This window comes from Triticum aestivum, chromosome 5D, assembly GCF_018294505.1.
Source record: "Triticum aestivum cultivar Chinese Spring chromosome 5D, IWGSC CS RefSeq v2.1, whole genome shotgun sequence".
Taxonomy (NCBI): Eukaryota; Viridiplantae; Streptophyta; class Magnoliopsida; order Poales; family Poaceae; genus Triticum; species Triticum aestivum.
In genome coordinates, this window is record NC_057808.1 from 516576509 (window position 1) to 516593169 (window position 16661).

At 44.2% G+C, this 16661-nt stretch overlaps 1 protein-coding gene across 1 annotated transcript; it reads left to right on the forward strand.

Annotated features, from left to right (window-relative positions):
• Nucleotides 1-14889: 14889 nt before the first annotated feature.
• Nucleotides 14890-16458, forward strand: LOC123125880 (protein FEZ-like). The gene is made up of 4 exons (XM_044546323.1): nt 14890-15076; nt 15409-15710; nt 15802-16120; nt 16250-16458. Exons 1-4 carry the CDS (start codon nt 14890-14892, stop codon nt 16456-16458), a joined length of 1017 nt encoding a protein of 338 aa, XP_044402258.1.
• Nucleotides 16459-16661: the final 203 nt, after the last annotated feature.

Sequence of the window (16661 nt, forward strand, 5' to 3'; positions counted from 1 at the left end):
GAAGTCTAAACATTTCGATTTTTTTATGGTGTGTTGATCTGACTTTTAAAGGATATAGTTAAACTATTAGAGTGTTGCACACAAGTTCCCTGATGTCTACTACGCAACCTTCTTCTTGTAGACGTTGTTGGGCCTCCAAGTGCAGAGGTTTGTAGGACAGTAGCAAATTTCCCTCAAGTGGATGACCTAAGGTTTATCAATCCGTGGGAGGCGTAGGATGAAGATGGTCTCTCTCAAACAACCCTACAACCAAATAACAAAGAGTCTCTTGTGTCCCCAACACACCCAATACAATGGTAAATTGTATAGGTGCACTAGTTCGGCGAAGAGATGGTGATACAAGTGCAATATGGATGGTAGATATAGGTTTTTGTAATCTGAAAATACAAAAACAGCAAGGTAACTAATGATAAAAGTGAGCGTAAACGGTATTGCAATGCTAAGAAATAAGGCCTAGGGTTCATACTTTCACTAGTGCAAGTTCTCTCAACAATAATAACATAATTGGATCATATAACTATCCCTCAACATGCAACAAAGAGTCACTCCAAAGTCACTAATAGTGGAGAACAAACGAAGAGATTATGGTAGGGTACAAAACCACCTCAAAGTTATTCTTTCCAATCAATCCGTTGGGCTATTCCTATAAGTGTCACAAACAGCCCTAGAGTTCGTACTGGAATAACACCTTAAGACACAAATCAAAACCTAAAACCCTAATGTCACCTCAAGTATCCGTGGGTATGATTATACGATATGCGTCACACAATCTCAGATTCATCTATTCAACCAACACATAGAACCTCAAAAAGTGCCCCAAAGTTTCTACCGGAGAATCACGACCAAAACGTGTGCCAACCCCTATGCATAAGTTCATGGGCGAAACCCACAAGTTGATCACCAAAACATACATCAAGTGAATCACGTGATATCCCATTGTCACCACAGATACACGCGGCAAGACATACATCAAGTGTTCTCAAATCATTAAAGACTCAATCCGATAAGATAACTTCAAAGGGAAAACTCAATCCATTACAAGAGAGAAGAGGGGGAGAAGAAACATAAGATCCAACTATAATAGCAAAGCTTGCGATACATCAAGATCGTGCCAAATCAAGAACACGAGAGAGAGAGAGAGAGATCAAACACATAGCTACTGGTACATACCCTCAGCCCCGAGGGTGAACTACTCCCTCCTCGTCATGGAGAGCGCCGGGATGATGAAGATGGCCACCATTGAGGGTTCCCCCCTCCGGCAGGGTGCCGGAACAGGGTCCCGATTGACTTTTGGTGGCTACAGAGGCTTGCGGCGGCGGAACTCCCGATCTATTATGTTCTTCGATGTTTTTAGGGTACGTGGGTATATATGGGTGAAAGAAGTACGTCGGTGGACCTCCGGGCTGTCCACGAGGCAGGGGGCGCGCCCTAGGGGGTGGGCGCGCCCCCACCCCTCGTGGCAGCCCGGGACTCCCCTGGTGCACTCCCGGTACTCCGTGGGCTTCTTCTGGTCAAAAATAAGTTCTGTGGAGTTTCAGGTCAATTGGACTCCGTTTGATATTCCTTTTCTTCGAAACACTGAAATAGACAAAAAACAGCAATTCTGGGCTGGGCCTCCGGTTAATAGGTTAGTCCCAAAAATAATATAAAAGTGGATAATAAAGCCCAAATTTGTCCAAAACAGTAGATAATATAGCATGGAGCAATCAAAAATTATAGATACGTTGGAGACGTATCATCCCACATACGTTCTTAAAATGACATATGATGTATTTTGCATTAAATCTGGTGGTTGAGTAACTCAAGTTATGCGTTAACTTCACATGTTACCAAAGTTCAATGTTGACAACATTGACACTTTCTAACTTGGATATGAATCATGTTTTTTTGGTTTTCATTTAAATTGATGGCAAAATATAAATAATTTTGACTGCGTTAGTGGCGTGGACACCATATTCAGTGACGCTTTGTTGGCGTCTTCTTTATGCCCACGACAGCAGTGAATTGTGTCAATGGTGTTGGGAAATGCGGCGGTCACCATCGTTTTGGAGGATGATGACCATGAGAAGATGGTGGATGTTGGCAATGACGAAGCAATCGACATGGTGGTCAGGGATCCTGAACCAGACTGCCATACAATTGCCTTGGAGGTCGGTGATCCTCAAAGCTACCATCACTCCAAGCGCCTCCAAGCTTGCCGCGGCTAGGCTCTCTATGTTACTTGTTGGTTTGCATTGGATTTGAATATATGACAGTGGATTAACAACCTCCCCCCTCACGCGTTAGTGAAAATCCTACACAATCGCATTCAAACCGCTCAAATCCCTGATCAGATATGCTTTGTTTGGTCCCAAATTGAAGCATACAAGTAGATTCGATGCCTGAATCAAGGCGCGAATGGTATGATCGATGCGTAACTCGATGCCATTTGGGACAGAGGGCACACCTCCATTGACGAACGCATGCCTGAGGAGTGATGAAGCCGGTGCTTGACGTCGGTGCTCGCCGTCTAGATCTTGGCTACGATACTTGCCGCCACTGCTCGCCAATCAGATCTTGTGCTCGCCAGCACCGGTGAGAGAGGGGGGAGTGAGAGGGGAGAGTGAGCGGGGAGAGTAGGGTGAGGGAATTTATGGCGCCACTTCATGAAACAAGGCACCCCCCCCCCCCCCCCCGCGCGGTGCAACCACATCCACACACGTGCCTAGAGTTTCATCGTCGGGGCCTGACTCAGGAATACGGCCAATTTGAGAGTTCCTCCAGAGCCAAGCCCAAATATGCTTTAAGGTTCGTGTGGGCCAAGATTTAGGTGCAACTCAAGCAACCAAACAGGCCAAAATTGCGTCCATCGGCCCTGACTAATGTAGTCTACCAAACGCATCCTAAGAGAGGCTGTGATTTTATTTTTTATTTTTTTGAGGCTGAGAATTTCAATTACTTGTATAGTGATGATGTTTAGTGGTTTAAGTCTTTTTTTTCCTTTGCGCGGATATGTTTATAGTAGTTAAAAGTTATGCATGAACTCGGAATAGTGTTACAGTACAAATTGAAAATCGCTGTTCAGAACGAAATATACAATAACTGAAGTTATAAAGAACCGTGTGGCAAAAATATTTGTCGTTTCATGAGTACTGTATGTGAATGTGATATGAGAATGGGAGCGTTTGGATCGCTCGCCAGCTTACCTCGCTAGGCAAGGCAATCCTTGCCGAAGGAGGCGAGCCGATTTGACTAGCTCAGTCAAACCAAGAAAAAGCTGGAAACCGCAGGATACGAGGCAGGCTCGCTCGAGAACCAAATCCCTTGCTTCCTTGCCGAGCCAGGCTAAGCCAACGCTTGCCGGATAACCAAACGCACTGCAGCACGCTGTGGAACCCTTTGCTTAGCATGAGAGGCAATGCCCCTTTTATGGTAGCGACAGCACTAGTGGAAGACTTCTTTCCCGTCTGCACAGGTTCGGTCATCGTACTGCAGATTCCAAAGCCATCGTCGTGGTACTGTGTTCCTTTCCAAGTCAGTCGTGCTCCTTTCAAAGCCATTTCTTCTATCGAAAGTTTGGTTCCCTCATAATCGTTCACACAAGCATTCTCCCACTGTCACTGAAAACCCAGCAATCAGCTAGTAAACTGATTTAATTTGCGAGTACTAGTACCACGAGTGAGCGATGCTCCTCCTCGCAAAAAAAAAACGATGCTCCAATGGCCATCGATCAAAATTTCGACGTGTCCATCACACTCGTACAGAATAGCATGCATTTTTCTCTTAGCCCCCCTTTCTATGATTTTTTCCCTGTGTTCGCAGAAATAGGTTAATTTTTTACTATGTTATAATCAAGTAATGTTGCTATGTCTGTGTGTGTGTGTGTGTGGGGGGGGGGGGGGGGGGGGGACACACACACACTAAGGGCATGAAGATATTTTTCATATCACGACTTGGTGAACCTTTCTAATTGGTTAGACATATCAATTAAACAGGAAAATGTGTGTGTGTGTGGGGGGGGGGGGGGGGGGAGGGGATAATCAAGATAAAAAAATTCATATATATTTTTCATTTATAAATGTTTCTTATCATACAAAAATGAGTGTGGATTAACTGAAAAAAGGGTCATCTTCCTCTATTGGGTCGAGATTGTATATTTCTACACAAGAAACCATCATTGAGTGTAAATACGTGTGGCGGTTGAACGATGCAAGTCGGGTTGGCTGGTAAGATGAAGATGAAGGTGGTTGGCAATAGAACGTGATGGATCCGGCGTCACCGTGCTAAGATCTGAGAGGCGACGGTCACACACGACAAGGTGGGGTGGCCGATAATAGGAGGAGAAAGAGAGGGCAACGAAGTAGGATTGGCAAGGATGGGTGAAGGCGGCACTCGGTAACGGGATGTTGGGTGGATCGAGTCTGAGGTAGAGCATGAGTGAGAGGAGGGGGGGTAGAAAATTAGTGGGAGGAGGAGAAGAGATATATATTTGAGAATGTTGTTGAGCCTAGTGGGCCATATTAGCTACGAGGCAATTATAAGATAAGGCCCGTCTCAAACGTTTTTAATTATGGAATGTCTCAGATGTTTGTATATTGGTGGAGTTAAAAAAAAAGACATGTGTCAGATGCTTGGATATTCGTGGCGGTAAAAAAGAGGCATGCTTCGGATGTCTGCTGAAATAACCCGCCTCGGGTAGGACCTATCCGAGACGGTTTTTCCTAGCATGGACCTATCCGAGACATATAGCTCCTTTTGTAGGAGTGCTGAAATGTTAATTATTTGTGTTTAAAAACTAAAATTATGAATAAAAAGTAGCTTTATTACACTCAAACAAGACAATGATCCCAGTGAACCGCAGAATTGAGAGACACAAAAATAATAGAGACCTTAAATGTCTTATATTTGTTTAGTACAGTTACCTAAAACGTCTTATATTTGTTTAGAGAGTGAGTACTAAATATTGGATCCTTATATATGCAAGGCATGCAACAAACCGATGTGTAGTGATTTGGGTGGCGCCCATTCTTTTTACCCAAAAACTATTACTTGTAAAAATTATAAGAAAATTAGTATATACTACATGAATCTTGTCAAATTCATGCAAATGGCCTTAGAAATTACTAAACCACTTCAACCAGAAAACCATCATCTAACACTCCTCTCAAATGCCAAAAAAGAAAGAAAGAGAAAGGAAAAGAGCATCAAAAAAAGATCCATTGGGAAAATAAAGCGTCCTCTGCGACCGCAAGGGGTACCCAATAGACGCACACCCAACTCCTTAAAGCCGGCGAGGAAGCCCAGGAACAGCCGCCCACTCCTCCACTTCCCACTTCCCACCTCCGAAACCACCCAACCATCTTCCTCCCCTTCGGAGCCCGGTCGACGAGCTCCGGTAACGGCGCAAAAGCTGGTCGTCGTCGTCTCCGGCGACGATGGCGGCTGCACGGGCGCACATGGAGAGGCTCCGGCGGGAGCGGTACTACATCGGGCGCGGCGAGCAGAACCCGCTGGTGGAGGACATGCACCAGGCGGTGAACTACTTGAGCCAGGAGCTCTACTCCAAGGACGTCCACTTCCTCATGGAGCTCGTCCAGGTGACCCTGCTTTCTTGCTTTCTTCTTCCTTCGGCACTCTGTTTTTGTACTACTGTACAAATTGGCTTACTATACTACCTAGTACAAAAAATTCTCAGAGTGTGGATTCTATTATGTGCGCTCAGATGAGTGTGGATTTTGTTTCTATGCATTTTCAAGAAAGCCTACGGATCTATTTGTTTTTTCCTAAAAATGCTTTCATAAATTATTTTTATGTGCATTTGGTTCATCTTGTGCTCGTTGCATAAAATCTACAGTTCTGATTAATTCGTTATTATACATACCCCCCCACCCCCACCCCCAAACTGAACTTTCTGGCCTTTTTTCATTTATAACTTTATGTTTTATTATTTGCGCAGAAACCCGGTTATTTTTTCCTGCAAAAAAATACGAAGCAACAAATTCTTTTTTTTCAGTTCGAAAGGCAGCAATATTTTATTAATGCAGGGTAATTTCCTTTACTTTTCTAAGCACTGTTTAGTAAAGTGACTGTTGGTTTTTCTGCTCACCGCAGTTTCCTGTGAGCTCATTTGATGTCAAGTAGGGCCTACCCTTCAGTTGCATAGTATAGCTAGGATCAATTGATAAAGATGTTTTCCTTGGGATTAGGCACTGTGGCAGCACAAAAGTCACATTAACTCTGAACATATAAACTCGCATTTTCTGTGTTTACTTTGCATTTTCAGTTTTCACACCACAGTACATTTATTCAACAAGCATTTGGCTTCTTCTTTTTTGGCGGGGGGACTCGTATTTGGATTTATGGTGGCTGGTGGCCATGTTCTCCAAAAAATGGAGGGCTAAATGATCTCTTATTTGTATTTATGAAGTAACTGTTTTAGGAACACTACTACGGTAAAGAAAAGAAAAAATAAAAGACCAAATTCAGATCCAGTGTAACCATTTTCTGTTTTACGGAAAACAGAGATCTCCTTTATTTCTTTTCCACATTAAGAAACTATTGCAGATCCGATGTAACCATTGTAGCTTTAGCCTTGAGAACATTTTCAGTTTGCCTGTTGCCTCCACGCTATTTTGCGACCTATTTGATTTGAAAACTTGATACAATTTTGCCGTCAAGACTGTTGAAATAACTGTGACTCTGACAAACTTGTGTGTTGCTACATGGGCTTGTTTTTCTCAAATCTCATTAATGTTTCGGTATATATATAGAATTTCAGATTAATGCACTTGATTCAGCTGTATTTGCTCAATATCACATTCATGTTAACATTTTATTCCTGAATAACTAGAACGCTGAAGACAATGAGTACCCTGATGTAGTAGCACCTTCATTGGAGTTTCTAGTAACATCAACTGACATCACTGGATCTGGTGCATCGTCAACTTTACTCATTTTCAACAATGAGAAGGGCTTCTCTCCATCGAATATTCAGTCTATTTGTGGCGTGGGCAAATCAACGAAAAAAGGAAACAGGGACATGGGTTACATTGGAGAGAAAGGTGAATCTTTGCAGCTCATGAATCCTTTTGTGTTCACTCGGCCAATTTGAAGCATTTTACCTTTTAATGTTAGAACTTCAATTTTGTTAGCGCGTCACCGGTTGGAATTTTCCCTGTCAAACGTTATGATAGCCGATATATATCAAATGACATATAAGATGGGCAGAATTCTATTTAGCACTTAATCTAGTGCTTAGTTAGAATGGTGGTGGAGCAAATATTCTCATAATGTATATGTATTTTGCAAAACAAATTGGGTGCAGCATGCACAGTATTGCTTGAGATGATTTGTGGTGCAAGATATCATGCGTTCATTTCCTGACACTCAGAAACAGAGATGTGTGCATGTTTTGAAATATTAGTGTAAGAAAATAGCACTGAGTACAACATATTACCATTGGCCTTTTAAGGTCCATTGTATCTAGAAGTAAGACTTGTTATTTATCATATATATTACTACATCAAATCTTCTTGATGTTAAGTTGTCACTTCTGTATTTCACTATTGTCTCGAAAGTGTGTGGATCTATTTCTTTCTTAGCCTTTCTAGGTAAAGTTTAGTTTTTGACAGGCTCCTAAAAATCTGCCTTTGCATGGCAAATTCATGCACATGGCACATCAACTTTATTACCAATTTTCCCCCTCCTGTAGTATGTTTCTGATTGAGAAACATTACTCTTCATCAATAGCTTGTAATATTGAAACTCACAATTTTTCCCTTCAAGAGTTAGTCTGTGGTTATGTACATGCTTAACGTATATGTTCCCCTTATATTGAAACTCAAAATTTGTAATATCAATGTCTCTTTTTATATAGGTATTGGATTCAAAAGTGTGTTCCTTATATCAAGCCAACCCCATATATTCAGTAATGGGTATCAAATCAAGTTTAATGAGAAGCCGTGTCCAGAATGCAATATTGGATACATTGTCCCAGAGTGGGTTGAATCCAGGCCTAGCCTTTCAGATATCAAACAGATATATGGGTCTACCAGAGTCCTTCCAACAACCTGTATCGTCCTGCCTTTGAAGGATGAGAAGGTCACTGCGGTGAAGCAGCAGCTGTCAAGCCTGCATCCAGAAATGCTACTGTTTCTGTCAAAGATCAGGCGGCTTTCTGTCCGTGAAGATAACGACAACGCTAAAGGCAGCACTGTTAGTGAGATTGCAATATCGAGTGAGAAGAACTTTGATGTGAGGAAGAACATGCACGCGGAGTCTTACACGGTCTTTTTATCTGCTCAGGAGAATGAGAGTGAAGCAGAGTGCGGGTACCATATGTGGAGGCAGAGGTTCCCTGTCAAGGCAGAGAACAGGGTGGACAAGCGTACTGAAATCGATGAGTGGGTCATCACCCTAGCCTTCCCTCTTAAGGAGCGACTATCCCGTGGGAAGCAGCTATCCCCTGGCGTATATGCTTTCCTTCCCACGGAGATGGTAACGAACTTCCCCTTCATCATTCAGGCTGACTTCCTCCTTGCATCATCAAGAGAGGCAATACTGTTCGATAGTCCATGGAACAAGGAAATTCTGGAGTGCATCCCAAGTGCTTTCATGAATGCTTTTGTAGTACTTGTCAAGTCCAGAGCAGATGCGCCAGCAATGTCGATTCCGTCGATGTTCCATTACCTGCCAGTCAGTCCTTCGCTGATCCCTTTACTTGAGCCTGTTAGGTCTGGCATCAAAGAGAAGGTTCTCGTCGAGGATATAGTTCCATGTGAGTCTCACACTCCACAGAAGATGTTTTGCAAGCCTTGCGAGGTTGCGCGGCTCAAACCAACATTTTGGGATATCCTTGTCAAGGCGAGAGAATCTGGAGTGGACCTTAAGAACCCGTCAACCCATGGAACCTACATTCTGAGTTCCCATTTTGACAAGAGTGCATACAATAGTGTTCTTACATTTCTGGATGTCAAAAGTGTGAGCCATGAATGGTATGCAAAATGCATCAAGGGGTCTAACCTTGTCAGCAATGTAGATGAACAGCTTTATCTTGAACTTCTATCTTTTGTCGCAGACAGTTGGCAAAAAATTTCCAGTACAAAGATGATGCAAATTCCTCTGCTGAAGTATGTTGACAGGAAAAAAATGTATCTGTCTGGAGCATATCTAGAGCTAGTCAGTGGAGTGATAGACTGTGCATTGCATCTGATGGGAAGTGGATGTCATGGCTTATCAGCTGGAACCAGGAGTTTCCATCTTCTAGCCGCCTTTTTGTGTCTCCCCGTACACAAACAGCTCTGCAAGGTTTCGCGTAGAAGGAAAAAGTGACATACTGGCTTCAGAGCCATGCAAAAGTGGAGGTTGTATCTGTATACAGTTTCGGGAATATTGTGGTTAAATCCTTGAACTGTGATAGAAGGCCTGCCATTGCTTTTTCTCACTTTCTGTACCATTCATCCAATAAGAATTACATGGAGAGCTACCAGTTAGCAGACATGTGTTGTATCATGCCGGTAATTGACAACTATGGCAATGCCGTCACGGAACGACAAAGCATTCTAGTTCCTGCAAATGGTAGCAAATGGGTTGGACTGATGGGCATAAACCCATGGAGGAATGAGAAATACATCGAACTGTCAGCAGATTACAAGTCAGCAGGTCATTTCGCCGGGAACTACACACCTGAAGATCAGATCTTGGATTTTCTCAAGACAAAGGTGCAGGCCTCAGATGTGCCGTTCATACACCCCCCAAATGCAAGTTTCCCTACAGCATCGTCACATCTGACTGTGGACAATGCAATCTTGCTACTGCAATGGATACGCAATTTGAAGTCAAAAGGTGTACAACTACCAGCTAGTTTCTTGGCTTCTATGAAAGAAGGAAGTTGGCTGAAGACATCAGTCGGATACCTGCCCCCGGCTGAATCATTTATGTCCAGTTCTGAGTGGGGTAATCTCTTGCAAAATGGGTCTTCCTGTGTTGATATACCAATGATCGGTCAACAGTTCTATCAAAACAAAATGCATGCGTACAAGGAGGAACTTCAGGTGATCGGGGTAAGATTTGAATTTGGGGAGGCATCCGCTTACATCGGCAGACGGCTCATGTCGATGGCTGCAAGCAATATGCTGACCAGACAACATGTATATGAGCTGCTTCGGCTGATTCGGTTTCTTCAACAGAAGGTTCTGTCACCAAGTAAACTAGTCAACAGCGTGAAAGATGGTCGATGGATGAAGAGTACTCTGGGCTACAGGTCTCCTTCTTGCTGTATAATATATGATTCAGACTGGGCAGCTGCATCTTGTATCAGTACCCAGCCATTCCTTGATGTTGGATTCTATGGTGAGTCCATCCTTGACTACAAACAAGAGCTGAAGTTGCTTGGTGTTCAAGTTGGGTTTGAAAACAGTGAAAAGATTTACAAGCTTGTAATTGATAATTTCAAGTTCAGTTCTTCATCCATTACTTCAGATGCTACTGCACTAATCCTCAAGTGTATCCGGTATGCTAGCCCATGTGATGATTTCTTGAGGAAGCTCAGAGATTTGAAATGGCTGAAGACCAATGTAGGATTCCGTGCTCCTGGTGAATCTTTTCTTCTGGATCAGGAGTGGGAGTGCCTTCTAAAGGTGTTCGACGTAGTTCCTGTAGTTGATTCTTGGTTTTATGGGAGTAAGATCAGCCCGTACAAAGAAGAGTTGAAGAAGACAGGGTTGATCACAGGATTTGACCAGGCATCGAAGACTGTAGCAAACATCAAGCAGATGGTCCTGAAGTCATCGCTTACAAAGGCAAGTGTCCTGGCTCTTCTAGCTTGTTATCGGAAGCTAAGAACACGCGACCCAATTCCTGTTGATCTTTTCAACTGCATGCGGAGTGAGAAATGGTTGTGCACATCACTGGGATTCAGGTCACCGTCGGAGGCAATCTTATTTGATGAAGGTTGGCAGTCTCTGTCGCCAATAGCAAGCTTGCCTTTCATCAATGATGGTGACTCTAATGGTGGTTTAGGCAAAGAGATACATGGTTACAAAGCTGAGCTGAAAGATTTAGGTGTCACAACAGAAGTGAAGGCTCATGTTGCCAGGCGTACCGTCACTGGTCTCAACATTTGTGATAACCCTGTAGACATTTCTGCAGCTAGGTTTGTCATCAGTGGTCTCAACATTCCCGCAGACCCTGCAGCCATATCTGCTGCTACCGTGTTGTCACTGCTTGGATCTGTCAAGAGCTGGCTGGCCTGTACAGCAACATTTCCCAAGGAATTTATGAAGGAAATCACTAGCTGCAAGTGGTTGAAGACAACACTTGGATACCAATCTCCTGATGAAAGCATACTCTTTGACCCAAAGCAGTCTTCCATCTGCATAACAGATGGCCCTTTCATCGATGAATCTTTCTATGGTTCAGAGATCGCCTCATTCAAGGATGCACTGGCGGCAATCGGAGTAACTGTGGATGTTCGATGTGGGCATGGCCTTGTTGCTCAGCATTTGAGGAGCCACAAAGAAACTGCTACATCTCCAGAATCTACTTGTACCTCAAGGAGTGCAGCTGGGGGCCTGGGAAGAACAAAGAGGGTAGTGACTGGATCTGGATACCAAATGAAAAAGGAGGTGGAGAATGGGTGAGCCCGGTAAGCTGTGTTCTTCATGATCAGAACAACCTCTTCAGCCAGCAGATGCATGTGTTGGGCAGATACTATGATGACAGGAAGTTGTTGGACTTCTTCTCATCTGTTCTCCGCGTGAGGCATGGCCCCGATGCCGAAGACCACTGCAAGCTCTGGAGCGCATGGGAGAGCTCTGGCGGTGAGATATCCGTAACCAATTGCTCTGCTTTCTGGCAATTCACCGCAAGGAACTGGAGCAAGAACACGGAGAAGCTTCTCTCTGGCTGCATGAAGGTCCCGGTTTGCACTGATGGGAAGATCATCTTATCGCAGAAGGAGGACGTGTTCATTCCTGATGATCTTCTGCTTAAGGATCTGTTCGACAAGCTTCCTTGACAATCCATTTTTATCTGGTACCCTCCTTCCATCTCTCGAGCAAGGCTCAACAACGTGTATGGCAGCATCGGTGTTCAGGCAGTATCCAAAGCCGCCGAGAAGAGCGATTCTTTTGTCGCCTTGGGCCAGGATGGCAGTTGCAAAACGGCTGCTGGCCAGCGTGAGGTGATCAGTGCCGGTCTGGTCCAGATAGTCCTTGCTTTCCTTGCTGATCCGGCTCTTGACATTGCTTCCAAAGAGCGGCACACCATGGTCTCTCGCCTGCTGAATGTGAGCGTCCTGGAGACAACGAAGCCGATCACGGTGGGGTACCGCGTGAAGCTGTCCTCTGGAGAGGCTGTGGACGTGGAGGCCAGCCAGATGATTAGGTGGGAGAGGGAGAGCTCAAAGCTGTATGTTCAGCAAAGCAATGGTGCTGGTGCTGCAGCTGGTTACAAAGAGAAGATCGAGTTTGCGAAAAACTTTGCTGACGAGGTAGCCCGAGGACTGCTCTTCGAGACGCCGGACCGCATCCCTTCGCTTGCTGAACTCGTGAAGGTCGGCAGCCTGGTGGACTTCTAGGATGATGCTGTTAAGTACCTGCTGAAGTCGAAGAATCTGCAGCTGTTCCCTCAAGACGAGGCATTGCTGAACGCTGCATCACTAGGTCTGTCCCTCCCTGACAAACTCAGAGAGTTCATCTCACTATAGCACGTCTGGATTTTTGCCTAGTGATGATGCCACTGTATACAAATCTAATCTTCTTCTGTATGGACAATAGGTGGCAGCAAGAAATGCTAGGGGTCTTCGGATTTCGGATGCTCCGTCGCGTTCCTCCGTGCGGATTAAATGGTGAGGGCAATTTTTTTGATTCTTTTGGGCTTGGGCATGTAGGAGGTTGTAAATATGCTGCAATGGAGGCTGACATTTGTCAAATTTTCCTTGATACAGGCTGTTGATGGCCGCAGTGGCAGGGAGCTTTGGTGGTGCTGCTATCTCAAGGCAATTTATTGCTTTCAGTTCAGCACTAAACTAGCTGCTGTTTTGCTTGTTTTCGTAGTAACTTGTGTGGATATCTGTCATGTGGGCCAGAATCTGTTTAAAGTGTCTGAGACTTCTTAATGCTGTTGGAACTGATACTAGTTAGTTATGCTGTCTCTCGTTAACTTTCCATTAGTCTTTAGTGTCTGGGATGAATGCTGCATGCACAGTTCTTGTTGGTTAAATTTAAGGGAATTTGTGACCGCCTTTTTGAACCCTGGGTACTTGGTACCAGGTTGCTGATGAATGTGCTGCGAATGTGGGAAAATCGACTACCTCTGTTCAGCCGGTGCACTTTGATTTGCTGAATTATCACGCTAGTTTTCAGTGAGTAGTTCATTTGGGAAGCCAGGGTTACCTCTGAAGATCCAAGTGTTTGCTTAGTAGTTGCAGAGTGAGACGATTGACTAATCATGCTCACGGCCACTTGCTTGTGCGCAGTGCTTCTCATCTTCGAAAAACAAGACAATGTATGAGTTTTCGACAAAAATTGAACAATCTATCAAGAACAATAACAAACGGACCTTGATCATAATCCTTCCAGTTTGTCAGCTGCAAAAACTTGGCGTCAAGTTTGTTTGAGTTTGCTGATGGTATCCGCTGTTTCATGTGCATGTAGAAAACATGGTGCTCTGACAGCAGATAAGGTGTTTTCTCTTCTTTCTTTTTCGAGGAAACGAGAAGGTCTTGCGATCTCAATACATCGATAGAAGAAGAAGCAAAAAACTCTGTTCCACACCAACAAGGATGACCCGGGTTTGCAAGAGCTAGCTAGGCGGCACCGGAACAATCGTCGCCTACCGACCATCGCGCCCACACCCCCGCGGATCTGACGTCGTCAAAGATGGCCCTTATCCAGTTCGTCATGTGGATGCTGAGAACAGAATAGACAGATCATCATTACTTTCTGGAGTGTGCAACGGGGCAAGAAACAACTGTGTCGTGTGGAGTGACCAGCAAAAAAAGCTGACTCGCTGTTGGAGCAAATTGGACCGGCTTTCCACCGTGGCAACTCAAGCGATTACTAAAATTTATTTAGTCTACAAAACTGCCCTTAGAATAAGAAGAACCTTCTGTTCCAACACTCATCAGCAGAGTCACTCACGCTACTTCATTAAAAAAAGTGCTAGGAAATTACACTGGTAAGGCTATCACTGTCTCTGGGTAATCAGTCAGTAGGACTCTTATCCCTCTCTCTCTCTCCCTCACACACACGCATGGACATTGAAGGTTATGCTAATTAAGTACAGATTACTATTGTCATTCATTATGCAATGCCCAAAACCTAGACTAATCAGGAAACTGCGTATAATTATCACATGAATCGGAAAATTTTCGTTTCAGGTGTCAAAAGAACATAAATATTCACTGACAACAAAAACATATATATTCATTGATGTTAATAAAGCTAAAGGTGCTCAATAAAGAGTTGCATTTATAGTTTCGGTCGGTTATTGCCGTGTACTAGAATTGCATGCCTTTTTCGTTTATCAAAAAGATGAAACAGAAAATCAAAACTAAATCTACAAGGCAAGTGTTGCTGTACTACAGTTTAAGAATGTTTTTACTGCCGTGTGTGAATATTCTAAGTGTGAACTGAAAGTGACTGGCATCCATCTCTTCATGCTGCTCGGCCTGTCTTAGTTGAGATACTAATCCAGCATTAAACTAATCGCGGCAGCTTTCAAACAGAGAATGAACTAAAAGTGATTATTAAAGGAAGAACAAGACCCTTCAGACCTGTGGGCCTCATCCAGCCGCTCCAGGTAGCATATAAGTACATCTCTCGGCCGGTGATTGTCTTCACCTCAGCTCAGCAGCTTCATCCCAAGAAGCCATTCACTACTGCACAAGCTAGCCTTTGTAGGATTACAATGGAGGGCATAAATGATGTCAACATGGACAAATCAGATGAGATCATCATGTCGGGGTTCCGGTTCCATCCTACCGATGAAGAGCTCGTTAGTTTCTACCTCAAGAAGAAGATCCAGCAAAAGTCTATCTCTATTGAGCTCATCAGGCAGCTGGACATCTACAAGTTTGACCCGTGGGACCTCCCAAGTAAGATTGCATCTTCTTACATCTCCTTGTTATACATCTTTTTTTCTCTCTTTAACAGATTGGAACACAATTGACTTTTGAGAATTCCAAAGATTGTACTAGTATCTTCCAAGGAGAGGCTAGGAATTAGGATGCTGATTCAACATAAGTTGGTTTCACCCTTAATCTTTAGTTAAGTAAGTCTTGGGCTCATCCATTCACTGGAGGTTCAGTTGAACAAAATCAGTAGTAGTATTGACCATCTTCTCATCACAAGCTAACCTACAGTACATAGATGGGTTACTCACCTTACTACTGCAAAGTCTAACTTCCATGTCCCTTCTCAACGACAGAGCTTGCGAGCACCGGTGAGACGGACTGGTACTTCTACTGCCCAAGGGACCGGAAATATCGCAACAGCGCGAGGCCAAACGGAGTCACAGCAGCTGGGTTCTGGAAAGCCACAGGGACAGACAGGCCGATCTACTCCTCCGAGGGCACCAGGTGCATAGGCCTGAAGAAGTCCCTTGTCTTCTACAGAGGCAGAGCAGCAAGAGGGATCAAAACCGACTGGATGATGCATGAGTTCAGGCTTCCTTCACTAACCGATCCATCACTTCCCAAGAGACCGATCGACAAGAACATCCCGCTCAACGTAAGCACTTCATTTCATATTATGTAGTTACAGAGCTAAATTCAAATGTTATGTCAAATTCTTAAGGTCACTTTTCTGTTGCCAAAAACAGGACTCTTGGACCATATGTAAGATCTTCAAGAAGACCAGTTCGATGGCACAACAAATGGCGCTGTCCCACACTTGGGGGCCTCCACTACCTGAGACAACTGAGCAAGATCTCTCCTCCGCAATGCAACCGATGCAAGCTTCAAATTTTGCTTCACAGAGCTCCTTCTGCTCATCGCAAGTTGCAGAGGCACCAGCAAGTCAGTTCAACAGCAAACATGGGTTCCAGGGACAGCAGCAGCTTCAGAAACCCAGCAACACACAGGATGGCTCTTCATGCAAGGTCATAAGCTTTAACTGCAATCCATCTCTGGAACTGGAAGGTCCCACCATCTTGCCATTCCAAACACAGCCATCACAGAAGCCCGAGCACACTGCACCGCCGCTCTTCAACATGCAGTTTGGGCAGCCTGAGCAGCAGATCACTGGATTTCTGGCTGATTCTTCTGCAGATGTAAATGTCGGCATGAGCAGCAGGAACCAAGATTCATCCACAATGAAGCATGGCAATACTTTCAGTATGAACAATGAGTTGGACGCTCCGGGGAGACTCAACTTCCCATTCGATTTAGGAGCAGACTCTTCAGATGACTGGAAGTGCAACATACCTTGGGAATCCTTTCTTAGCCCAACTGTCCCTGCTGAGATGCCACAGTACTAGATACCTTGCCCCACACAGAGTCAGAGGTGTGCGCCACCTTCATCTGTTAGCATTTCTGTTAGCAAAGATAGACACCAGCTATTGTTGTTCAGTTTTGGGTTAGATGTACTGTACATAGTGAGTTATATATACCCTTGTTAACAGCAGAGCTAACAGAGAGAAGATGGGTGTATTGTGTATATCAGTATATATTTTAAGCTGAG